This window comes from Littorina saxatilis, linkage group LG10, assembly GCF_037325665.1.
Source record: "Littorina saxatilis isolate snail1 linkage group LG10, US_GU_Lsax_2.0, whole genome shotgun sequence".
NCBI classification, from domain to species: Eukaryota; Metazoa; Mollusca; class Gastropoda; order Littorinimorpha; family Littorinidae; genus Littorina; species Littorina saxatilis.
In genome coordinates this window covers 9,767,765-9,793,331 of record NC_090254.1, presented here as the reverse complement: position 1 = coordinate 9,793,331, position 25,567 = coordinate 9,767,765, and the positions used below count along the sequence as shown (strand labels likewise).

General features: G+C 45.8%; 1 protein-coding gene across 3 annotated transcripts in view; it reads left to right on the top strand.

The window, feature by feature from the left end:
* LOC138978127 (activated Cdc42 kinase-like) overlaps positions 1 to 25,567 on the top strand; it is a 106,215-nt gene that overhangs the window by 51,864 nt on the left and 28,784 nt on the right. For all 3 annotated transcript variants that reach the window (XM_070350773.1, XM_070350772.1, XM_070350771.1), the window contains exons 4-7: positions 5,763 to 5,975; positions 6,685 to 6,837; positions 9,664 to 9,855; positions 10,336 to 10,560. In XM_070350773.1, the coding sequence (XP_070206874.1) occupies positions 5,763 to 5,975; positions 6,685 to 6,837; positions 9,664 to 9,855; positions 10,336 to 10,560 (783 nt within the window). The remainder of the gene's footprint in view (positions 1 to 5,762; positions 5,976 to 6,684; positions 6,838 to 9,663; positions 9,856 to 10,335; positions 10,561 to 25,567) is intronic.

Here is a 25,567-nt window from a genome sequence, read left to right as displayed (position 1 = left end):
CCCCCCCCCCCCCCCCCCCCTGCCACCTCCTTAAGACCTTTTTGAGATTCGTTTTGAGACTGTCTTATTTTTAAGACCTGATTTTCTCACATTTTTGGAGGGTTTGTAAGCAGATTCCACTGTTCTGTAAAACGGATGTTTTGGTGACTCACCTGATGGTATTTTAACCACAAGAAGTTGTAACCTATTTTCATTTTTCTAGAGTCTGACACCACCACCCTTACTTTTGTCCATCGACCCTTCTTTCTTCAAAATCTGTATGTAGCTCTATCTTTCTCTCTTTTAATGCCTCTCTTACTTGACTTTTTCAGCTGAAGGTCGGTGTGCTTGTCCATGTTTCTCTCTTAAATTTGTCTCCATGTTTTGTCTGTCAGCCAGACTCTCTGACTCAACCACCCTATTTGTAGAAGGCCTTGGTGTGGTTGTAGCCTGAAACCTGTATAACAGGGCCTGTACTGGAACATGTGGCTGGACTTGATGATTAATTTATACCCCGTTTGTATGTTATTCTAATTATGCATGTTACAACTCGTCACACTGCCACATCAGAATACTGATGACTGTTTGGTTGACAAGAAATACTTGTTAAGATGAATGAAGTGGACCTCTTCCTTGCTAGAAAGTGAATATATCTTAATATCACCCTCAGATTATTCTGCTCACAAACAATGAATAATCCTGGTCATATCTCTGTTGTGTAGCTACATAAGATTGTGTAAAGTTCACAGCACTATAATATTAATAGGCTGTAGACAGCAGTCCCTGTAACTTAACCTAACATTATACAGTTTGGCTCTTGTCTATATTAAGCACAGACATGAATAATTGCAGGACAAGTTTCCCTGTTGCAAATAAACACTGCTGTGTGTATTTAGAGCTTAATTACCTTGTTGAAAAGTTACAAGATGACAAGGATAGTTTCAGATGAATTAATGATTGTGGGTCAACAACTTACCGCATTTAACACAAACTTGTAGGGAGGGAGTGTTTTGCCACTGCTGTCTTAATGAGGTTGGGCATTAAAAGGAGATGATCACTTCACACTGCATGATAGAGTAGTAGCTTTGTTAACTCACAGTGGCTTCCCAAGCCCATCCCCACACCTTCCAGCCTCTCCCCCCCCCCCCCCCAAGAAACAACAACAAACAAACACCAGCTGTTCTACTTTCTCTAAACAGCTTGAGCATATATACACCAGCCAGTTGATTTTGTGTATGTGTGCTAAACAGCATGAACACAAAGTTGTACAGTCTGTATTAATGCACCCCCAACCCACCTTCCACCCCCAGGGACACTCATGTCATCTCCCTCCACCCTCTTAAAAAACAAAGAAACAAACATAAAAACAACACTAGGTACACAAGGAAAAAAACACTACCTGTTTTACTTACTTTGGACAACTTCAAGAGATGCCAGTCAGGTTTTTTCTTACTGGAAAGGAATGGTAGTTTGGTTAAAACAGCTGTGCTTGCAACCTTTTTACAGGTCTAGAAAGAGTGACACACTTTCCTTGGGTAAACAGACAACTTGCTCTCGTTACTAAGATAGACACACAAGCCTATCAAGCAAGCTTAACTTTGCAGTGTTCAAATCAGGACTTGGAAGTGACCATACGTTTTTGACATCAGCTTAACAAATCTGAAACAGTTAAACTGCTGATGTTCCAAAACCAAGAATGAGGGGGGCGGGGGAGAAAACAACTAATATAAGAACGTTCAATCATGGGAAAAAAATGAAACAATTTCACTACTAGTCGACCCAGAGGTCTTTTAAAGGGACGAACAAAAATGAAATAGATAATGAACAGAAAAGGAACTTCGCTCAGTTAAGTGTTCTATGTCAAGAGGGTGAGATTGCATCAGGAAGTACAGAAAGAACTTTGTTACTGCGATTACAAAGACGTACCTGTCTTTGATTTGCAACAAGCAAGCGAAACGTTATATCTAGGAGTTTAATAAAGACAGTTTGATTAAAAACACAAACGTACTAGCTTCACCTCTTACTTTAAAACTCTCCAATCCCTTGCCCTCTAATCCCAAATGTAGAAGTGACCCTATCATTTGCTAGCACCTCTTGGCAGTTGCCACCCCATTAACTACCCATCTACCCGGCTCAAACTACTGCTTTGTTGGGGGCACAATGGGGAATGGGGGGTTAGCATGTCCAGGCATTTCCACCCTTAAGTCAGCGGTCATAATGGGGTGGGAGGGTGCCACATACCTGAAATAATTGCATGTGATAGGTAGAAAGTTCAGCTGTGTATCTATTTGTTGAGGTTGGTAGAAATGGGAGATGATGATTTTGTTTGGGGAGGGCACTGCCCGAGATGGGGGGTAAAGAATTACCGGACACCTGATTCCAGGGAGGAATTATTTGGATATATCTCATTGGGTTTCTTGTTTGCACCTCTTTGTGAAAATGTAGGGATTTGTTGGATGTCGTTTAGATAGCAGAAAGGCCAGCTGTGATGTGTCTTGCAGATTAATTGATGTAAAGGAATTGTCAAGACACTTGGAAGTTCAAGCTGTCACATGCAAGCCCATACTCACTCACACACAAACACACATGTTAACACTTGTGAGTGTGGTCACTGATGCGTGCATGCAAACGCATATGCACACACACACATACATGCATGCACACACACACACACTCACTCACACAGCCCGCGCGCACACACACTGAGTTACACTTACAGAGACAGAAGTTATTACATAAATTACTTTAACCAAAAGCAAAATTACCTTGATAATGGGGAACCAATACAATCTAGCATGCTCTTGGTACTCTACAAAAGCAACGGCATAATACACGGCATTGCCTAAGCATCCAAGAAGATAAAGTTTTATAGACAACAGCGTAATGATATTGCAAAAGATTTTCATAACAAAATGTTCACTCCTGCTGTTTTGCAATATCCGTACACCTGCTGTGTTGTCTGACACCCTAATACTTTTCCCGCAGTTTATTACTTCCAAACTGATGTTTTTCTGTTTGTTTCTTTGACATTAAACCTTTATTCAGCTCAGCATAACAACAACTTGAAGAGAGATGCCATTCTGAGTCAGACACAGACAAGAATTTCAGATGTTTCCTCCAATTTATGCAAAATATTTTCATTTTATTGATACTAGAGTAGAAAACGCTTTTCAATGCAGCCTAACGCTTTTCTATGCAGCCTATAATATTCAGCGTGAAACGTTAATAAAAAATATGGAGATATAGATAGATAGTCTACTCTGCTTCCTCTTAATGTGAACTTTATGTGACTGTTGACAATGGCAAAATGTACAATGCATGAATGTACTATTTTTTAAACTTTTTTTTTTACACATTCAGCTCAGCGTCATACAGACCATTTTCAGTGTAGTTATATTGCTACATAGTTTACGTCAGGATTTTTCGTTCTTCGAGATACATGTATTGTCTAGACTGTTGTTGGTTGAGTTTTGTAAGTGACTTGTTTTTCCCAGCTGTGCGGAAATTTCAGGTTCGCATCCAGCCCTTCTCTAACATTTCTCTTCTCTCTTCATTTTCATATTTTCTCTCATTCCTCTACCCCCACCCCCAGTGCTACTGCTATCTACAATCTCAAGGAATACTGTATAAGTGTGAATGTATGCTTGATTAGACCACTTAATTTCCAGAGCTCCTGGAGAGATAATTTCCCAGCAAAAGATCAAATTAGATTGTCTGAGTCGGACCAGGGGTGGTAAAAGTTTATGCGATGCAATTACTGATTATAAAAATTGATGGGATCCAGTGAGTGATTAACATGTAGGCCGTATGAGTGTGCAGGTCACGATGACAGCCCTCCCAAAAACACATGCTATAGATTGGGGTGTTGTGAGAGACCTATTTTATTGATTACCAGTATATAACGCAAGGTTTACTTCATTTAGGGGGAGGGGGTGGGTGGGTGGTTAATGTTTGGAGAGTTGGTAATGCACTGGTGCTATGTGTTGGCTGGTGTGTGTGAAAATGAGAGAGAGAGTTTATGGTGTGTGTGTGTGTGTGTGTGTGTGTGTGCGTGCGTGCGTGCGTGCGTGTGTGTGTGTGTGTGTGTGTGTGTGTGTGTGTGTGGCGTGTGTGTGTGTGTGTGTGCGTGCGTGTGTGTGTGCGTGTGTGTGTGTGTGTGCGCCTTGGCATGTGCACGCAGGCAGGCATGCAGATTTTATTTTGTGTATGAACAAGTTTTTGTGTCTCTTTGGCGCTATTTTAATGACATACAATTCCATCCTTTCTTTTGTCCAGTATATCTTTTTTAAGGCTCCTGAATCACATGTTGCAATCTTTTCCTGACTTAACAATAACAGTCACAAACACCATTAACAAGAGGCGAAGCCTTCAAGGCTCACGTAAGAAATCGACAAACAGTAACACAAACTCAATCACTCCGTCACACATACACACACACAGTACACACACACATACACGCAAAACCCACCAAGTGGGTTCATAGCCGATAGTGCACTTGGACTACAACGGCACTGCGCGCAGTGTCTTTGTAGTGCGCTTGCACTACAACCGCACTGGCTGCAGTATCCGCTCCGGCATGGACGAATTTGACACTAAAAAAGGCATAAAATTTGACCTATTTCGTAGCCTATAGGGCACGGAATTTTGACGGAAAGAGTGTCATCATCTTGAATATGGCATTCTTTCCGTAAAAAAAAAAAATATATTTTTTGCTAAAACTTGTTTTCTGAGTCGTTTGGAACCTGGTTGTTACGAATCAAGAATAAAACAACTGGGTTCCAAAATGTGGAACCCACTTGTTTTTTTAGCCCCAGTTGGTACTGTGTGAACATATACATAAACCCGGTTGGTGGGTTTTGCATGCTCACACACACACACACACACACACACACACACACACACACACACACACACACACACACACACACACACACACACACACACACACACACACACACACACACACACACAGTAAGCATAGGTGAAACTGTGCAAGAAAGCGAGACCCTGGATCTGCCAAGTACAGGGGCTCACATCCACGTCGGACATCGGACATACACGGATATTTTTTCCAAATGTCCTATACATTTTTCATGCAAGAGGACATATGTCCTATTGTTTTTGTCACAAAGGGGTTATTGTCCGATTATGCTTTCATTTGATCTGGAAACTGTCACTACTTTCCAATTTACAGTAGTTTGATTTGCTACGATGTGTCTCTCCAAGCAGACAAAACCATGCTGTTAGTGTCCGTTTTGTTGCGAGACAAAAAAGGTCCTATTAATTTTTTTCCGGGACAAATGTCCTATCGCTTTTACATTGTCCAGGACATTTGTCCTATGCCATCTCTCATGGATGTGAGCCCCTGCAAGTAGTCTCGGCCCGCTCACAATAACAATGACCGAGACGTTCAGTAATTCCTTTGCGTGACGTCTAACCCTCTTACGTCATAATGTGACGTCTTCAAATAGTTTCTATCACACACGTCAAACACTTTTGACCGAGACTGACGTAATCCATAGACTCGGAAATGTTAAAGTTTCTATCACACACACACACACGCACGCACGCACGCACGCACGCACAGACAGACAAAGTTTATCATCGCATAGGCTACACTTACGTGAGCCAAAAATGAATACATTGAAAGAGCAAATTGGCTTCCAACAAATCTTAACCTGCCTGTTGACGATTTTAAACGTACATTTTCGGTAAAAGATTATTAATAAAGGAAGAAGACATACGTACACCAATAACACCGATAAACCCTCTTCTGTTGGCAGGCCATCATGAGGACAGGGGGAAACGAACCGTCGGGAAGATCGCTGAGCCCCTCACCGCCAGAGCACCGCATCTCTCGACCCATCTCGACCGTGGTGCGTCCACCAGGCAAACAGCTCATTCCTGTGGACGCCATCGCCCTCAACAAAACCCTGGGAGAGGGAGACTTTGGTGTCGTGCAGCAAGGCGTCTGGACCACCGAGACTGGAGAAAAGGTATGCAGGGGAACTCCCCTTTTAACACTTTCGATCCCACCTAGGTTGACCTCCAAAAATGTTCTGTTCATAACCTTTATAAATGCACCTCCGTTTGTGGTAAGAATTCTGTCTGTGTGTGCTTGTGTGTGAGCAATGGTGGATTAGCCTTGTCGGATCTGTTTGAGATTGTATTGGAGCTTGTCTTGCGTGCAACTTTTTCAAATTATCCCGTTTTCGCCTTTTGCGTCAACTGTTAGTGAAACACCAAAACTTACTTCAATTTTGGTCAACTTTGCCATCATCTTGGCAGTACAAACTTTTTTGAACGACCAAAAGCTTCCAAGAATTGATTAGAAAAAAAAATGACCATTTTGGGAAATTTGCTGAACATGATATACAATTACATTCTCGCAACGTCCCTGTGTGTGAAATCAAAAAACAAGAAAGGTAAGTTTATGGGATGTTTAATTCAGATTTTAAAAAAATCATTCACAAGCATTATCCCTATACACAGTTAGCGTTCTTCACATTCCATCTGACGTGATACCTGTAACTTGAAAGATTTTTGAAAAATCTTTCACAAGAATTATCCCTGTATACAGTGACCGTTCTTCTTATTCCATATAACGTGACACCTGTTAGAAATCTACATGCAGGAAGATTATCCTTGTACACAGTTACCGTTCTTCACATTCCATCTAACATGACACCTGTAACGACCCTACAGGTGCAGGTGGCGGTGAAGAGCCTGAGCAAGGAGAAGATGCAGAGCGGACAGCATGATTTCCTGAAGGAGGCGGCCCTCATGCAGGCTGTCGAACACGACAACATCGTCAGGCTCTACGGCGTCGTCATCCATAGGGAGAACACGCTCATGATGGTGAGTTCTTCTCTCAGGATGGGGAGGGATTTATCTCCCTTTAGACTGCGCAATGGGTTAGTGGATAAGACGCCGGCCTCCCCAGTGGAAGGTCGTGTGTTTGAATCTCAGTCGTATGATTTTGTGCCTGGTGGGTTAAGGGTGGAGATTTGTCCGATCTCCCAGGTCAACTTGTGTGCAGACCTGCTAGTGCCTTATCCCCCTTTGCGAATTAAGATGTGTGGTGCAATTTTATTTGCTCTTTACTTGTAAAGAGTTGTATGCTGATTGGGGGCTACAGCTTGTTTTGTTCATATGTCTGGTTTGTTTACAGTCCCGTGTACACTACATTGGGTGTGCACGTTAAAGATCCCACGATTGACAAAAGGGTCTTTCCTGGCAAACTTGCTTAGGCACAGTTAATAATTGTCTACCTATACCCGTGTGACTTGGAATAATAGGCCGTGAAAGGTAAATATGCGCCGAAATGGCTGCAATCTACTGGCCGTATAAAATTTCATCTCACACGGCATCACTGCAGAGCGCCTAGAACTGTACCCACGGAATATGCGCGATATAAGACTCATTGATTGATTGAGTCCTGAGAGGTAGGATGAGTTTTCACCAAGTATTAATTTTGGTTGGTTCGGTTAGGAGTTATGATCCAATGACCCTGGCATGACCTAGTAAAGTTTGAATGATTGTGGTAATGGGGTCAGGCTTTTGAACAAATCTAAAAGTTCTTGAAGTATGATCCATGTTGAGAGTTCCGTGTGATCGGGATCTAAGCTTGAGGCTAAAATACTGCTTGCAGCGGGGATATAGCTCAGTTGGTAGCGCGCTGGATTTGTATTCAGTTGGCCGCTTTCAGCGCGAGTTCGATCCCAGGTTCGGCGGAAATTTATTTCACAGAGTCAACTTTGTGTGCAGACTCTCTTCGGTGTCCGAACCACCCCCCGTGTATACTACATTGGGTGTGCACGTTAAAGATCCCACGATTGACAAAAGGGTCTTTCCTGGCAAAATTGCTTAGGCACAGTTAATAATTGTCTACCTATATCCGTGTGACTTGGAATAATAGGCCGTGAAAGGTAAATATGCGCCGAAATGGCTGCAATCTACTGGCCGTATAAAATTTCATCTCACACGGCATCACTGCAGAGCGCCTAGAACTGTACCCACGGAATATGCGCGATATAAGACTCATTGATTGATTGATTGATTGATTGATTGATTGAGTCCTGAGAGGTAGGATGAGTTTTCACCAAGTATTAATTTTGGTTGGTTCGGTTAGGAGTTATGATCCAATGACCCTGGCATGACCTAGTAAAGTTTGAATGATTGTGGTAATGGGGTCAGGCTTTTGAACAAATCTAAAAGTTCTTGAAGTATGATCCATGTTGAGAGTTCCGTGTGATCGGGATCTACGCTTGAAGCTTAAATACTGCTTGCAGCATAGACATTTCAGCATGCAACATACTTCAGTAAATGTTAGGATTTTATAAAGTGAAACCCCTGAGTGATCTTCCATGGAAGATGCTATTGAAAGGACGATTGAGTTTGTCTCTGGCTTTTAGCTTTTAAATGTAGACTTTAGCGACTGGACTGGAAAGATAAAAACACAACCTCCTCCAAACAAGAATAAGATTGAACAGGAACACAGCCCAGATCACTGAGCTAGTACCTCTATATACTCCCCATGGTCACACAAAAACAGGCCAAGCCAATCCAAGAACCGGTAATGAAATCAGAATTGATCACAGGAGGGACCACCTGACGGCCCAATTGAGGGAGAAACTTTCCAGACCAAAGCTTCATAGATTCCCCACCAAGGTCGGACTCCCATTAGCACAGCTGTACTAGAAGATGTCCTGTTTTCACTGCCTCTTTGGGATTAGTTTTGCTGGCTTGGTTCCAGGGGGGGGGGGGGGGGGGGGGGGTATAGGATAGGGGAGGTGCATGGCGCTACATTGAACTGTTGAAAGCAGGAAGCCAGCAAGAACCACTTGTTTTACACAAACATGTAGCTGTTTTGAGAACAAGATAAGCTTTGGCTGAATTAGTGATCTATGTTTGTGAAGGGAAGGAGGGGGTACACGGTTTTTTCTCCATGCCTTGAGTGGTTCAGATCATCACTAGTGGAATGAAAGACCTGTGCTACTTGATTAATGCATGCTGAGCTTGGAGGAGCTGCTTCTTTTTCTTCTTCTTCTGCATTCGTTATTCATGGCCTTCATATCCTCAGGTCTGAGGCTATACCAATAAGTCTGCAGTATTCTGCAGTTCGACAGCGTGTCCCCTGGAGCTTGGTGCCTGGGCTGATGTCTTCTGGCCAGTAGTGCCGTCTCAAGATGTGGGCATGTCTGTAGAATGTGCTCAGGGGTTTGGTCCTCTGAGCACCCAACGAAAGCGGAGTGAAGCTGACTATGCTCTCAGAGTATAGTGTGGGGAACTCAAATGGGCAAACGAGCTCACACGTCACCAGAATTTCTGGAACGCTGAAGAAGAAGAAGAAGGTCCTCTGAGCCACTCTCACATTGGGCTGTGTCTCTTGAGTCCCAGTCTCTTGAGGTGTTTCTTCCGCCCACAGTGACCAGTGCGCAGACGAAGGATGGTAGTCTGGCTCCTCCTGTCTAGCGTGTTGATTTGGTCTTCCTGTGGGCTGTAGTTGTCGTGGAGAAGCTGCTTTCAATTCTCAACTCTCTTCCCACCCCTTTAGAGACTGTTTCTGCCCATTTCTATTCATTTTTCATTTGTTAGATTTATGTGGTTATTTCTACCTGTCTGTCTGTCTGTACCCCTATCTTTTTGTCTCAAGTCTTGTACATTCACTCTCTCTTTTCCCAGGTGACAGAGCTGGCCCCCATGAGGTCACTACTGGAGTGTTTGAAGGAACCGTCGCTGCGACCAGACTTCCCCGTTCCCCGCCTGTGTGACTTTGCCCAGCAGGTGTGCAACGGAATGAGTTACCTGGAAAGCAAGCGACTCATCCATCGCGACCTGGCCGCCAGAAACATTCTTGTTTTCTCCAAAAGCAAGGTGTGAACTAGAAATGAAGCTTTAGTGGTGGTGCTAGTGTTGTGGGAAGAAATTATTGTAGAAAGGAGTTCAATGGAATGTTGCTGTTGCGTCTGAGGAATATGTTTTGAGAGAGAGATGGGGTATTTTTATAAGGGCATGATGTGAGAGATGAGTGGTAACTCGACACTGTGCGTGCTTCTCTGTTTGTGTGTAAGTGTTTGTTTGTGTGTGTCTGTGTGAGCACGCGTTTGTGTGTGTCAAAGAGAGAGAGAGAGAGAGAGAGAGAGAGAGAGAGAGAAGAGTGTGTCTGTGTTTGCCTTCATCCATGCTTTAAAACTATGTAAATTCAATCTATGTTGAAGAATTTGACCTAGTTATGTTTAGAATAAATTCAGTAGCCATTCAAATTAAAACATACCTGTTACAAGCAGCAACATAAGAAGAAGAAAAAAATGTATCAAACACAAATAATGACAAACCAAACCTTCACTTCTCCAGGTGAAAATCAGCGACTTTGGCCTGTCGCGAGCGCTAGGTGTGGGCAAGGATTATTACCAGAGCAACTTTGCAGTCAGCCTCAAGCTGCCCATCGCCTGGTGCGCCCCCGAGTGCATCAACTACCTCAAGTTCACCCCCGCCAGTGACATCTGGGCCTATGGCGTCACGCTCTGGGAGTTCTTCACATACGGCTTTCAGCCCTGGGCTGGTCTCAACGGACAGCAGGTAGGATTTGTGGTTTTGTCGTGTTTGGGCTGGGTGAGATGCGGGGGGTGGGGGTTTACCTGTGTTAGTGACGTTTGGTCCTATGGCGTCACTCTCTGCATGCGTGTATTCTTGTTGTCCAAGGCCTGGGACTTTCACTGTGACCCTAGGATCTTTATCGTGCGCATGCGTGCACACGGGAGTGCTCGGACACCGAGGCGAGTCTGCACAAAGTTGACTTTGGGAAAGAAATCCCGCGCCGAAAACCTGCACCTGGACTCAAGTCTACATGTAAAGCTTAAAGCCAGAGACTCTGTCTTCCTATAAATAGCATCTACCAAAAAGATCACTCAGGGGTTCAGCTTTCTAAATTGTAACATTTCCTGCGGCGTCACCCTTTGGCAGTTCTTCACCTGCGGCTTTCAGCCCTGGTCCGGTTTGAACGGACAGCAGGAAGGTTGTGTAGTGTGGGGTGGGAGGGGGTTGGGCGTAGTGTGGGGTGGGAGGGGGTTGGGTGTAGTGTGGGGTGGGAGGGTGTCACGTTTCAATATATCACTCAAGGTGATTATGAACCGGTTAATTACTACTAATTAACTAACCACACCACGATCCACTCTCGCAGTCATACAATTAAATAGAGTCAACAAAAGTATAAGTTTCAGACGCCTGTTTATGTATAAACTCTCCACCTCCCTCGAGCCTTCACTCAAAATATGTTCCTTTTACGTTCTCAACACGTAAAAAACCAGTGTTCACTGACAAAATGCCAGTAGTATGTAGAAAATTATAGGAACACGCTGAACCCGTGTAAATATAGTTAAATGAGAATGTTCTGTCCGAAAAGCCCTAGTTCGTGCAGGTGTCACACACCCCACGTTGTCACTACTCCAATGAAATCATAGATACGAAAAGACAACGGTGGTCAACGGGGTGCGTACGACATGGTGCACTTAGCTTTATCTCTGCTGCTGCTGCTTAGCCGGTATGCTGGTTAGTCGGTTCGCTGGTTAGCCGGTCCGCTGCCGGTTAGCCGGTCCGCTGGTTAGCCGGTCTCCTGGTTAGCCGGTCTCCTGGTTAGCGTAGCCTCAACAGTTCCCGCCAGAGTCAGCCGTGCAGATGTTACAGGAACGTAACGAAGCGAGGCGAACGAAGCGAAACGAAACGAAGGCTGCAAACAGAAAGCATCGGTGCACTAAACATGTCAGCTACCCCTCACCCACCACCTTAAAACATGTCATCTTTAAATATCTCATCGAGCACGTGGGCCTGCACAAAATGGACTTTTTACAACAACAAAACAGTCATTTTCCGTCCTTCTCTCCCTATCTGCAAAAACCATATACAGATTAGTATTTTAGCGTCACAGAGAGTAAATTATGCGCTAACCTGGAAAGAACAACAGAGAGTATTTCATTCCACAACACAGACTCATCAACAGCGTTAAATAATGATTTATTACCTCAAAAGCCTATGATTGTACTCTCAATGGAAGCAAAGTCCGCTTCCTCCCTGGACCAGCCTCTGTTCGTCAACAGTGACCAAAACCGTCCAGAACCCCTTGTCGAATCCTTATGCGAAAGCCATCGCCGACGAAGGAAAATTGACGACTTGTCCTCAGCAAAATACGTGGCAGGGAGAAAGGAAAAACTAGTGGAAGTTCCCCTAGAGTGCCGAATATAATACTCGGTGAAAAACCATCATACTCTAGAAACTGTGTATACGATCCTTCCCCTTCTGCCGCTGGGTGTCAAGTGTGCCGTCCTTGAGTCTCTGACAGACCACCTAGCCAAATACACGTGACTGACCTTGTCCCAAAACCCAGTCCAGCTATACACAATTCTGCCTCCCAAGCAAACTCAATCCGTGAAAATCCCGTGTGCGCTGTCAGCGAAAAACCGTCAGCCCTAGCTATGACAGCAGAAACCTCCACTGTAAAACTCGTGCGATACAAAACATCCGTGCTCGTAGAGCACCGTCAGCAAACTCTGCTGTAACCCAATATCACGCACAGGCGCTTTCTATCATACACGACCAAGAACAGGCACTCCACTGAGTGACACTTTCTTGGTCTCTGTCACCCGATCGTGACACACCTCCCCTCTTCAAGACGAAACCTCGGTTTCGCTCACAGTCATGTTCTCCTCTCCAGCCCGAGAGAGAAAGTCAGCTCCAACATTGTTGGCGCCCGGTATGACGCGTACCGTGAATTGGTACGGTTGGAGAATCAACGCCCAGCGCATAAGTCTGGCGTTTGCCAACCTTGCAACCTGAAGATATTGCAGAGGTTGATGGTCCGTCTCCAGACAGAAAGGTCGTCCGTAAGAACGAGCAACCCCTCGTTTCACCCCTGATGACTGCAACCTTCTCTGTCTTCTTGTCTTTGTTCTTCTGGTCTTTGTTCTTCTCCCCGTAGGCTGTCCTCTCTATGTAGGCGCGCAGCAGGTTGGCGTGGTACAGGCGTGCTTTCCCGTGCATCATGATCCTGTAGTCGTTCTGGCCCACCCTCGCTGTCACCTCAAAAGGTCCTTGCCACTGCAGTTGTAGCTTGTTGTGTTTGACAGGTAGAAGTAGCAACACCCGTTCTCCAATCTTGAAGCTGCGCGGCCGTGCCTTGCGGTCGAACCCTCGCGCATAACGCTGTGCTGCTCTTCCCAGGTTCTCTTGAGCCAGTTTGCAGGTCTCTTCAATCCTGTTCCTGAGTTCTACTATGTAGGTCGCTGTCGTCTGCACCTCCTCGTCGGCTTCTTCGTCCGTCCAAGCCTGACGCAGGATAGCCATGGGACCGCGTACCTGTCTGCCGTACAACAACTCAAATGGGGAAAAGCCCAAGCTCTCCTGAGGAACCTCGCGGTATGCAAAAAGCAATGCTGGGATGTACCTGTCCCACGTGCGTGGCTTCTCCTGAGCTAGTTTCCTCAGCATGGTCTTCAAGGTGCCATTGAACCTTTCCACCAGTCCGTTGCACTGAGCATGGTAAGGAGTGGTGAAGTGCTGCTCCAGTGATAGCAGTCGTGCTGCCTCCGCCATCACTCCTCCCGTGAACTGCGTGCCTCTGTCGGTGAGTACCTCTGATGGAATTCCCAGCCGGGACCACATAGTAACCAGAGCCTCAGCTACTCGCGTGGCTTCAATCGATTTCAGAGGGATCGCCTCTGGGTATCGAGTAGCGTAGTCCACCATGGTCAAAATGTATCTGTTTCCGTCCTCAGACGCAGGCAAGATGGGCCCGATGATGTCCACTGCCACCCGACGAAAGGGTTCGTCGATGAGCGGCATCTTCTCCAAGGGGACCTTCCTCACCCTTCCTTTGGCAACCACCTTCTGGCACTTATCGCAGGACGCACAGAAACGTCGGACATCCGTGCAGATGCCTGGCCAGTAAAAGTGGCGCCAGACACGATCCGTGGTCTTCTTGGTACCAAGATGACCTCCCAGAATCGAGTCGTGTGCCGTTGCCATGACACCCTCGCGAAACTCGCGAGGCACGACAACCTGTTTGAATGTACCTTCTTGGTTGCTGAACTCACGGTAGAGCAACTTCTTGTCCCTGAGGAACCTTGACCTCCCATGCTTCCCGCTCAGCTTCACCTTCCCCGACTTCGCATGCTCCCGAGGAGTAGCTAAGGTCGGGTCAGAATCCTGAGCCTTCGCGAGAAGCGCGGGGGTCACGTTCCCCAGGGCAGCTCGTGCAGCAGGTAGGGGTTTGAGAGGTTTGTCCTCTCGCTCCGCCTGTGCCCGCGTGAGCACTGAAATGACGTCGGGAGCCCGATAAACGGGAACCTCCCTGGTGACGCCGTCCACAAACTGGACCCGGTTTCCAATGAGCAGGTCGCATGGAGGATCGTCCATGACGACGGCCACAATGGTCCCCGTGAACAACGGGGTTACGACCTTGATCACTGCCGTGTTCAAGTCGTAAGCGTGAGATGCCTCGGCCATTCTCACCCTGATGCTGTCTCCTGTGTAGGCCATAGCTGGAACTAGACTCGCCCGAACCACTATCATGTCTGCCCCTGTGTCCCGCAGACCTTCGCCCTTCACTCCGTTAACGTAGACGTTGCAGTGGGGCTGGAAATGTTTCCTGGAGCACGGAACGCAGAGTTGTGGAATGGTGCATGAGCTCGTGACGTCCCTTAACTCCTCACTGCCAACAAAGTGAACGCCCTTCTGGTCAGCCTGTCTCCTGTGGCAGTCCTTCTTCACGTGGCCCCGCTTGTTGCAGTAGTAACACTGGATGTCAGATCTGGAACTCGATCCCTTGTGTCCCTGATCGTCCTTCCCGTCCTTGGGTCCTGAAGAACCCGAATTTCCCGATTTTCCTGGCCGTGAGCCTGAAGATTTGCCGGAGATCGCCTGGGCGTCCTCGTGCACTCTGATCCAGTCGGCTGCCTCCTGAGTAGTCTTTGGCTGGTGTTCCTGCACGAAGGTCACCACCTCAGGTCGCAGGCTGGACATCAGTTGTTCCATGACAATGAGGTCGGCAAGGTCGTTGACGGTCCAGTCCTTTTCGGCCATCTCCACCCAGCGCCGCAGGTAGAGATTAAGGCGTGCCACAAACTGATGACTCAGCTCGCCGCTCAGTCTCTTGCTGTTACGCAGACGTCGTCTGTAGGCTTCAGCAGTCAGGTTAAAGCGCTGGAGTAACGCCTTCTTAAGTGCCTGATAGTCTCTCGCCTCGTCGTCATCCAAAGCATTGTAGAGCTGTAATGCGCGTCCTTTTAAGCAGGTGCTAAGGCGGCTAGCCCACGTGGCCTCTTCCCACTTCTGGTCAGATGCAATGCGCTCAAACCGGCGTAAAAAATCGTCGAGCTCGTCCTTGTCATCGTCGAACGTCGGCAGTCTCGTACGGTCGGCAACAAACGTCGGCGCGCTAGCCTGAGTAAGCGTACCCTTCTCGGCCTGTAGCCTAGCTAGCTCTAGCTGGAGATCGCGATCCGCCTGCTCTTTCTCTTTCCGTTCCTGTCTGTCACGCTCGGCCTGTCGTTCCTGTCTCTCAAGCTCGTCTTTCTTTTCTTGTCTGTCTCGTTCTCTTTCTTGTCTGTCAAGTTCGTCTTTCCTTTCCTGTCTGTCTCGTTCTGCCTGTCGTTCCCTTTCTTGTCTGTCAAGTTCGTCTTTCTTTTCCTGTCTGTCACGTTCTTCTTTCCTTTCCTGTCTGTCTCGTTCAGCCTGTCGTTCTGCCTGTCGTTCCCTTTCTTGTCTGTCAAGTTCGTCCTTCTTGTCCTGTCGGTCACGTTCTTCTTTTCTTGTCAGTCGCTCAAATTCTTCCTTCCGTTCTACTTCTAAGCGTTTTAGAACGCTTCGGGCTCTAACGCGTGCGTCTCGCTCAGTCGGTTGCTCGCTCCCAGGAGTCTCGAAAGTTATTCTCCTCGTAGGAGATCCCCCTGTAGCCATGGTTAGTTTTAGCAAAGCTTTATTACCAAAATAAGTCTAACGCAGCTATAGCTAGAACACGCGGTGATGAAAGCGGTGGATACAAAAATCCAGCAACCAGAAAATGCAGAAGAAAAATCCAAACGGTGTAGAACAAATCGCGTAGCCTACTTTATGGCTGCTTTTTGCGGTGAAACAAAGTGTTTCCCACAGCCGTGGCCTACTTTATCGGCTGCTTTTTGCGGTGAAACAGAGTGTCTCCCACAGCCTTGGTTAGGACAGAAGTCCTCGGACCCTTCCCCCCCAAAATTCCAACAAAGTCAAAATATGGAGAAAAATCCAAGTAAAACAAGACGGTAGAAATGTAACCTGTTACAGAATGCGAAACAACAATGTAGAGAAAACTGAGTAAAACGAACAACAAATCCGTTAACCCCGCTCAGCTCTCTGCAACGGAAAACTCTGAACGTACAACAACAAAGATTCACAAACAAAGGAAAGGGAAGTAATCACAGTTAGCGCATACAATAACTCACAAATTACAATTTACATTTCCTGCAAGATGTGAATCGCTTAAGGTGTGGTATATGATCAAAACTATACAAAAAAGGGTAGCACCAAGCAGAAAATAAGTCGAGCACTGACGAGATTATCTGCTCTTAGTTATCCTTAATTGGTGGGTCTTTATCAGTCAGAAATTAACTGAGTAAATCCCGGCTTGGCCCCCATGTGTCACGTTTCAATATATCACTCAAGGTGATTATGAACCGGTTAATTACTACTAATTAACTAACCACACCACGATCCACTCTCGCAGTCATACAATTAAATAGAGTCAACAAAAGTATAAGTTTCAGACGCCTGTTTATGTATAAACTCTCCACCTCCCTCGAGCCTTCACTCAAAATATGTTCCTTTTACGTTCTCAACACGTAAAAAACCAGTGTTCACTGACAAAATGCCAGTAGTATGTAGAAAATTATAGGAACACGCTGAACCCGTGTAAATATAGTTAAATGAGAATGTTCTGTCCGAAAAGCCCTAGTTCGTGCAGGTGTCACACACCCCACGTTGTCACTACTCCAATGAAATCATAGATACGAAAAGACAACGGTGGTCAACGGGGTGCGTACGACATGGTGCACTTAGCTTTATCTCTGCTGCTGCTGCTTAGCCGGTATGCTGGTTAGTCGGTTCGCTGGTTAGCCGGTCCGCTGCCGGTTAGCCGGTCCGCTGGTTAGCCGGTCTCCTGGTTAGCCGGTCTCCTGGTTAGCGTAGCCTCAACAGTTCCCGCCAGAGTCAGCCGTGCAGATGTTACAGGAACGTAACGAAGCGAGGCGAACGAAGCGAAACGAAACGAAGGCTGCAAACAGAAAGCATCGGTGCACTAAACATGTCAGCTACCCCTCACCCACCACCTTAAAACATGTCATCTTTAAATATCTCATCGAGCACGTGGGCCTGCACAAAATGGACTTTTTACAACAACAAAACAGTCATTTTCCGTCCTTCTCTCCCTATCTGCAAAAACCATATACAGATTAGTATTTTAGCGTCACAGAGAGTAAATTATGCGCTAACCTGGAAAGAACAACAGAGAGTATTTCATTCCACAACACAGACTCATCAACAGCGTTAAATAATGATTTATTACCTCAAAAGCCTATGATTGTACTCTCAATGGAAGCAAAGTCCGCTTCCTCCCTGGACCAGCCTCTGTTCGTCAACAGTGACCAAAACCGTCCAGAACCCCTTGTCGAATCCTTATGCGAAAGCCATCGCCGACGAAGGAAAATTGACGACTTGTCCTCAGCAAAATACGTGGCAGGGAGAAAGGAAAAACTAGTGGAAGTTCCCCTAGAGTGCCGAATATAATACTCGGTGAAAAACCATCATACTCTAGAAACTGTGTATACGATCCTTCCCCTTCTGCCGCTGGGTGTCAAGTGTGCCGTCCTTGAGTCTCTGACAGACCACCTAGCCAAATACACGTGACTGACCTTGTCCCAAAACCCAGTCCAGCTATACACAATTCTGCCTCCCAAGCAAACTCAATCCGTGAAAATCCCGTGTGCGCTGTCAGCGAAAAACCGTCAGCCCTAGCTATGACAGCAGAAACCTCCACTGTAAAACTCGTGCGATACAAAACATCCGTGCTCGTAGAGCACCGTCAGCAAACTCTGCTGTAACCCAATATCACGCACAGGCGCTTTCTATCATACACGACCAAGAACAGGCACTCCACTGAGTGACACTTTCTTGGTCTCTGTCACCCGATCGTGACAGAGGGGGTTGGGCGTAGTGTGGGGTGGGAGGGGGTTGGGTGTAGTGTGGGGTGGGAGGGGGTTGGGCGTAGTGTGGGGTGGGAGGGGGTTGGGCGTAGTGTGGGGTGGGAGGGGGTTGGGTGTAGTGTGGGGTGGGAGGGGGTTGGGTGTAGTGTGGGGTGGGAGGGGGTTGGGTGTAGTGTGGGGTGGGAGTGGGTTGGGTGGGGTGGGAGGGGGTTGGGTGTAGTGTGGGGTGGGAGGGGGTTGGGCGTAGTGTGGGGTGGGAGGGGGTTGGGTGTAGTGTGGGGTGGGAGGGGGTTGGGTGTAGTGTGGGGTGGGAGGGGGTTGGGTGTAGTGTGGGGTGGGAGGGGGTTGGGTGTAGTGTGGGGTGGGAGGGGGTTGGGTGTGGGGTGGGAGTGGGTTTGGTGTAGTGTGGGGTGGGAGTGGGTTGGGTGGGGTGGGAGGGGGTTGGGTGTAGTGTGGGGTGGGAGGGGGTTGGGTGTAGTGTGGGGTGGGAGGGGGTTGGGTGTAGTGTGGGGTGGGAGGGGTTGGGTGTAGTGTGGGGTGGGAGGGGGTTGGGTGTAGTGTGGGGTGGGAGGGGGTTGGGTGTAGTGTGGGGTGGGAGGGGGTTGGGTGTAGTGTGGGGTGGGAGGGGGTTGGGTGTAGTGTGGGGTGGGAGGGGGTTGGGTGTAGTGAATGTATCAACTTCCTCAGCATACAGTGTCTCTCTTTGAGAGTTATTTCTTTACGTCTAGCTCTCTGCCCTGGGCCAGTTTGAGTGGACAGCAGTTACTGGTTCTGTTGTGTTATTTTTGTGTGAATAAAAATTATGCCAAGAGCCTTACATTGCATAACTGAAGACAGCTATTTGTAGTGAAAGTCTGTATGAAAGATATAGGCATGAAAGTTGGAAAAGAAATGATTGTAGTAAAGCCATATTGGTGAGTTAGTTCTCGCAAACTCTCAGGACAGTGGACCAGTCTCAGAGATAATGAAGAATCAGACCTCGAAAGCCAGGCCCCTTTCATCTTAACCTCCCACTTCCTACCACGTACACCACCACCCGACTCGCTCTGAAACACACACTGCTCAGTCAATCCAATTTCTCTGTCCTTGTCTCTATTTCTTAAACAAGAAGATTCTACTACAGACTTTGCATCTCCCATACCCACCTCCCCAAGCTCAACGGCACTCTGAAACATGAAGATTCTTTTTTTTTTTTTTTTTTTTTTTACACCTGTTCCTTGTTCCGGTGTTCTGTGTTCTCACGCCGCCCCGTCCCTGCATTCGCTGCTCCATCCACATCTGAATTTCTTTCCGCTGCCAGAAACATGAAGATTCTTACAGGTGCTTGATTTTTTTGTCCACAGATTCTTGAGGCAGTGGATGAGCCCCAGTGCCAGAGGTTAGAACAGCCAGACCTGTGTCCCAAAGAGTTCTATGCCGTCATGCAGAAGTGCTGGGAGCATAACCCAGAACGACGACCAACCTTCAGTCAACTCTTCTTGACATTGCCGCAGGTAGGGAACCAGTGTTACACGGAGAGGAAGTGCATGGGTTCAAGTGGCAGGGGAGGGAAGTGTGTAGATGCATGGTTCTGTGGCTGCCGTCAGTTTTGAATTGCAAGGAATCCATTGTCAGATTTGGTTTTTAGGTCATCTTGCCTTCTGTTTTACTTGTTTTCTTTGGCAATCTGTTTATCTGTTTATCAATTTTCTTTGTACGTGACTTTGTTCAAAAATGAATAACAGGCAGATCCTTGAGTCTTTGCTCTGTGTGTGTGTGTGTGTGTGAAGTATATTTTGAAAGTTGTTCACTGTTGATATTTCATGTCAGATGCCAATACACAAGACCTCCACATGAAGGGTAATTGAGAAGTTGTTAGTCTTTGTGCAAAATGTACAGTTCTCATTTGACTTTGCTGCACAAAATGTGATTGACTATATTTTGCTTTCTTGACCACATTCGTGTGATACAATGTAGTTTTCTTTCTTGACCAGATTCGCCCAGTGCAGTTGAAGGCAGTGAGAGACTATCCTAGTCACACAGTGGAGAAAGATCACCTGTACTACAAGAACTACGATATCATCGTTGTGCTGGATAAAAAGTGAGTACATCACCAGGCTTGGGAATTGTCCTTGAATCCATGGAATTTCAGAGGAAATCTGATCGTTTTTTTAAGAAAGAAAATGAATCTTCGAGGAAAAAACATCCGATCTAAGAAGCAAATTTTGAATTGTACCCTGGATGAAAAGATCACTTTAAAAGACTTTTTTTCTTTCTTTTCTTTCTTTATTTGGTGTTTAACGTCGTTTTCAACCACAAGGGTTACATCGCGACGGTTTTAAAAGACTGAGTACACAAGTACTGATCAATGTGCTATGGTAAACTGTCCAGAAATAATACAATATAGGGATTCCAATAATAATCTGCAAATGTGTGCATTTGTGTGTGTGAGAGAGAGGGGAGAGAGGAGGGTGGGGAAGGGGGTAGGCATGAAGATAAAGTGTGTGTGTGTTTCTATGCGCCCATACATGAGAGTTGGTGCCAAGATGAAGCATTCTTTCCTCACCTTACTTCTTCTTCTTCTTCTTAAAACTACGGTAGAGGTAGACATTACACATGTATTGGGGCGGGGATATAGCTCAGTTGGTAGCGCGCTGGATTTGTATTCAGTTGGCCGCTGTCAGCGTGAGTTCGATCCCAGGTTCGGCGGAAATTTATTTCAGAGTCAACTTTGTGTGCAGACTCTCTTCGGTGTCCGAACTCCCCCCCGTGTACACTACATTGGGTGTGCACGTTAAAGATCCCACGATTGACAAAAGGGTCTTTCCTGGCAAAATTGCTTTGGCACAGTTAATAATTGTCTACCTATACCCGTGTGACTTGGAATAATAGGCCGTGAAAGGTAAATATGCGCCGAAATGGCTGCAATTACTGGCCGTATAAAATTTCATCTCACACGGCATCACTGCTGAGCGCCTAGAACTGTACCCACGGAATATGCGCGATATAAGCCTCATTGATTGATTGATTGATTGATTGATGTATTTCTTTGTTTACTCAGTCCCAGCAACCCTCCAGCACCTGGCATGTGGAAGGGATGCCTTGTCAGCGGAAAGTACGGCTTCTTCAGCCCCAACAACACCGTCCCCTTTGTGGAGCCCAAGACTAGCCCCATCTCTCTGCCAAAGACCTTACTCACCAGGAAAGGTTGGTGGAGTGACGTGTTATGTGTCCTGGTGTGGGAGATGTTTTGACATAAATTATCAATCATTGCAATATCTATTCATTGAAGCATCTAGTCGCTTCTTGTGGTGATGCATTTGTGAAAGTTACAAACCAAAAAATAAAGCCTAACGCTTCCTACGACTCCTACAGTTGTGAGCGATCTGAACTGACTGCAAAAAAAGTGGCCCCTCACAGGGTTTTTTCCGCATGGAACGTCTCCCACACTGTGTGTGTGCTGCTTTCCGCTTCTCGCCAGTTTTGGTTGAGCCAGTCTGTGATTGTTACACTCTGGAGACCTTTTGGTTGAGCCAGTCTGTGATTGTTACACTCTGGAGACCTTTTGGTTGAGCCAGTCTGTGATTGTTACACTCTGGAGACCTTTTGGTTGAGCCAGTCTGTGATTGTTACACTCTGGAGACCTTTTGGTTGAGCCAGTCTGTGATTGTTACACTCTGGAGACCTTTTGGTTGAGCCAGTCTGTGATTGTTACACTCTGGAGACCTTTTGGTTGAGCCAGTCTGTGATTGTTACACTCTGGAGACCTTTTGGTTGAGCCAGTCTGTGATTGTTACACTCTGGAGACCTTTTGGTTGAGCCAGTCTGTGATTGTTACACTCTGGAGACCTTTTGGTTGAGCCAGTCTGTGATTGTTACACTCTGGAGACCTTTTGGTTGAGCCAGTCTGTGATTGTTACACTCTGGAGACCTTTTGGTTGAGCCAGTCTGTGATTGTTACACTCTGGAGACCTTTTGGTTGAGCCAGTCTGTGATTGTTACACTCTGGAGACCTTTTGGTTGAGCCAGTCTGTGATTGTTACACTCTGGAGACCTTTTGGTTGAGCCAGTCTGTGATTGTTACACTCTGGAGACCTTTTGGTTGAGCCAGTCTGTGATTGTTACACTCTGGAGACCTTTTGGTTGAGCCAGTCTGTGATTGTTACACTCTGGAGACCTTTTGGTTGAGCCAGTCTGTGATTGTTACACTCTGGAGACCTTTTGGTTGAGCCAGTCTGTGATTGTTACACTCTGGAGACCTTTTGGTTGAGCCAGTCTGTGATTGTTACACTCTGGAGACCTTTTGGTTGAGCCAGTCTGTGATTGTTACACTCTGGAGACCTTTTGGTTGAGCCAGTCTGTGATTGTTACACTCTGGAGACCTTTTGGTTGAGCCAGTCTGTGATTGTTACACTCTGGAGACCTTTTGGTTGAGCCAGTCTGTGATTGTTACACTCTGGAGACCTTTTGGTTGAGCCAGTCTGTGATTGTTACACTCTGGAGACCTTTTGGTCCTCTGTGTTACTAGGACAGTGGAACCCCCCTTTTAAGACCTCCAAAAATCTGAGAAAATCATGTCTTAAAAAGGAGGGAGTCTTAAAATGGGGGTATAAACAGGAAATCCAAAACAGCACAGTCTTAAATTGGGGGGGGGGGGGGGTCACAATGGGGGTTCTACTATATCCTAAAACTCTCTTGAGTCTCTGTCCGTGTCTTTGTCTCTCTCTGTCTTTGCCTGCCTGTCTCTCTCTCTGTCTCTGTACGTCTCTCTCTTGTCTCTGTCTCTCCCTCCCTCTTTGCTTGTATTTGAATTGTGATGTCAGAGCATGAACTATACAGATAAAAACTGATGCTCCAAGCTACTTAGTTCCTGCGTATTGCACATTCTGAACCTACTCAGAAGTTGTGTTAATGGTATATTGAGATGTCAAATTTGCACTGCCATGATATTTAATGTGTTCTGTTTTGGACAAATTGATTGAATTTACTTTGCTAATTGTGCATTTGTTAGTTTTCTGATATGTTTGATATTAGGGATGAATTGATTGAATTCACTTCACTAATCGTGCATTTGTTAGTTTTCTGATATGTTTAATATTAGGGATGAATTGATTGAATTCACTTCACTATCGTGCATTCGTTAGTTTTCTGATATGTTTGATATTAGGGATGAATTGATTGAATTCACTTCACTATCGTGCATTCGTTAGTTTTCTGATATGTTTAATATTAGGGATGAATTGATTGAATTCACTTCACTATCGTGCATTCGTTAGTTTTCTGATATGTTTAATATTAGGGATGAATTGATTGAATTCACTTCGCTATCGTGCATTCGTTAGTTTTCTGATATGTTTGATATTAGGGATGAATTGATTGAATTCACTTCACTAATCGTGCATTTGTTAGTTTCTCCCCTTGTCGTTTCCCCAGAGTCAGGCCGTAACTCCAAACGTACCAAGCTACGGACCGAGATGATTGGTGCCCCTCAGAGCGACCTCCGACACACAGGTCACATCGGCTATGACGGAGCGGTGTTTGGCGACGTCTCCTTCATCGGTGACAACTACGATAAGCTGCCTGTGAAAGTGGGCACTTCAGGTAATGTGGAGGGTTGAAGGTGTATTGTTTTTCTGTCTGTGTCTTTTGGTTAAAAACGTGTGTGTTTTTCTGTTCTATGGAATGGCACTGGTTGTGCATGGTTTGTGAGAATAGTTTTGTGTCATTGGATGTGTTTGTTGAGGAGTCTGTGCGGAGTATGCGGTTGTGTGTGTGTGTTGTCTGTGTTTGATTATATATGCAGACCAGGTGCACACATGAATGTGAAGAGATTGAGATAGTGTGAATGACTTACCTTTTATTTAGTGACCATTTTTGCAGACAGTGTTTGTAGCATGAACACACACACACCACACCACACACACACCACACACACACACACACACACACACACACACACACACACACACAGAGCAGGGTTGGTCCAGGCATGATACAGAAATTCAGCACTGAAGGATTACTGATTGTAAAAGTCATGCCGACACTCTTGCTGCAGGTAAAATGGACATCAGTCGCGGCTCATCGCTTTCGTCAATCCCACGCAGCACAGACACCGCTGACCGCAACGGTTTCGTCAAGGGCAGCACTTCCGAGGATTCTCTTGACAAACGCAATGGCGTTGGTCACAGTTGGTGAGACAGTTGTTCCCTAGTTGTGACTAGCTTTAGATGGATTATTATATGTCATTTGCATTTTGGACCAAAATATGGCATTTGACACAGAACGAGTAATTTTTCTACAAGACTACCTTAGCAGTTGAGTTGAATAGTGACTGCTATGTTGGTCAAAACTACAAATAATATTTGTGTATCAATTCATTTTAGTTAGAATATTTTTTATTTTGATTAAAGACATACACACATGCACACATGTTTAAAGTCTCGGCCAGCTGCCTATATGAGTTTTAGTCGGACTCTGACTTCAATGGTGATTTTATTTTTAATTAAAGTAAATGTGGAAGGTAAATGTTAAAACTAGAACTGGCATTGACTTATATCCCATAATTGAGACGTGCTGTGAATTATAAAAAGAAAAGAAAAAACGGAAAAAGAGAGAAAACAAGAACCGGTGTAAAGAGTAACACTGAAGATGTGGTGAACACTGACCTGAAACTTGTCATGACTTTGCTTGTTTTTGTTTTCCAGGATCAGCCAGGAGTCCCTGTCCAGCCAGCAGACAGATTTCCAAGATGGTTATGACGTTGAGGACAATTCCATCTTTGCTGACTTCAAGATGCCAGATCTGGCTGTAAGTGTACAGTGTTGCACATGCAGTACGTTCAACTTGGAGAGATTGTCAATTCAATAAGTGATCCACAGTGTTCTACAGTTGTATAGCAATTGCACATGGACTATTCTGAATTCTATCGTTTTCAAGTGTCACTTGTCAGTGAAGTTAATTATAAAGACGCCCATTGAGAAAAGACTACTCAATCTAGTGGCTGCTCCGCCTGGCGTCTGGCATTATGGGGTTAGTGCTAGGACTGGTTGGTCCGGTGTCAGAATAATGTGACTGGGTGAGACATGAAGCCTGTGCTGCGACTTCTGTCTTGTGTGTGGCGCACGTTATATGTCAAAGCAGCACCGCCCTGATATGGCCCTTCGTGGTCGGCTGGACGTAAAGCCAAAAAAAAAAAGACTACTGCATAATATGTATGAATTTGCATTTGTAGAATGACGCCGATTTGAACGATACCTACATTGGGAATGACTGATGCATTTCATTTATAGATAGATAGATAGATAGATAGATAATTTATTGCCAAGTGTACAATACATGAATGAACATAAAAATACACGAGGAAAGCAGCTTGCTGTGTGATAAAAACA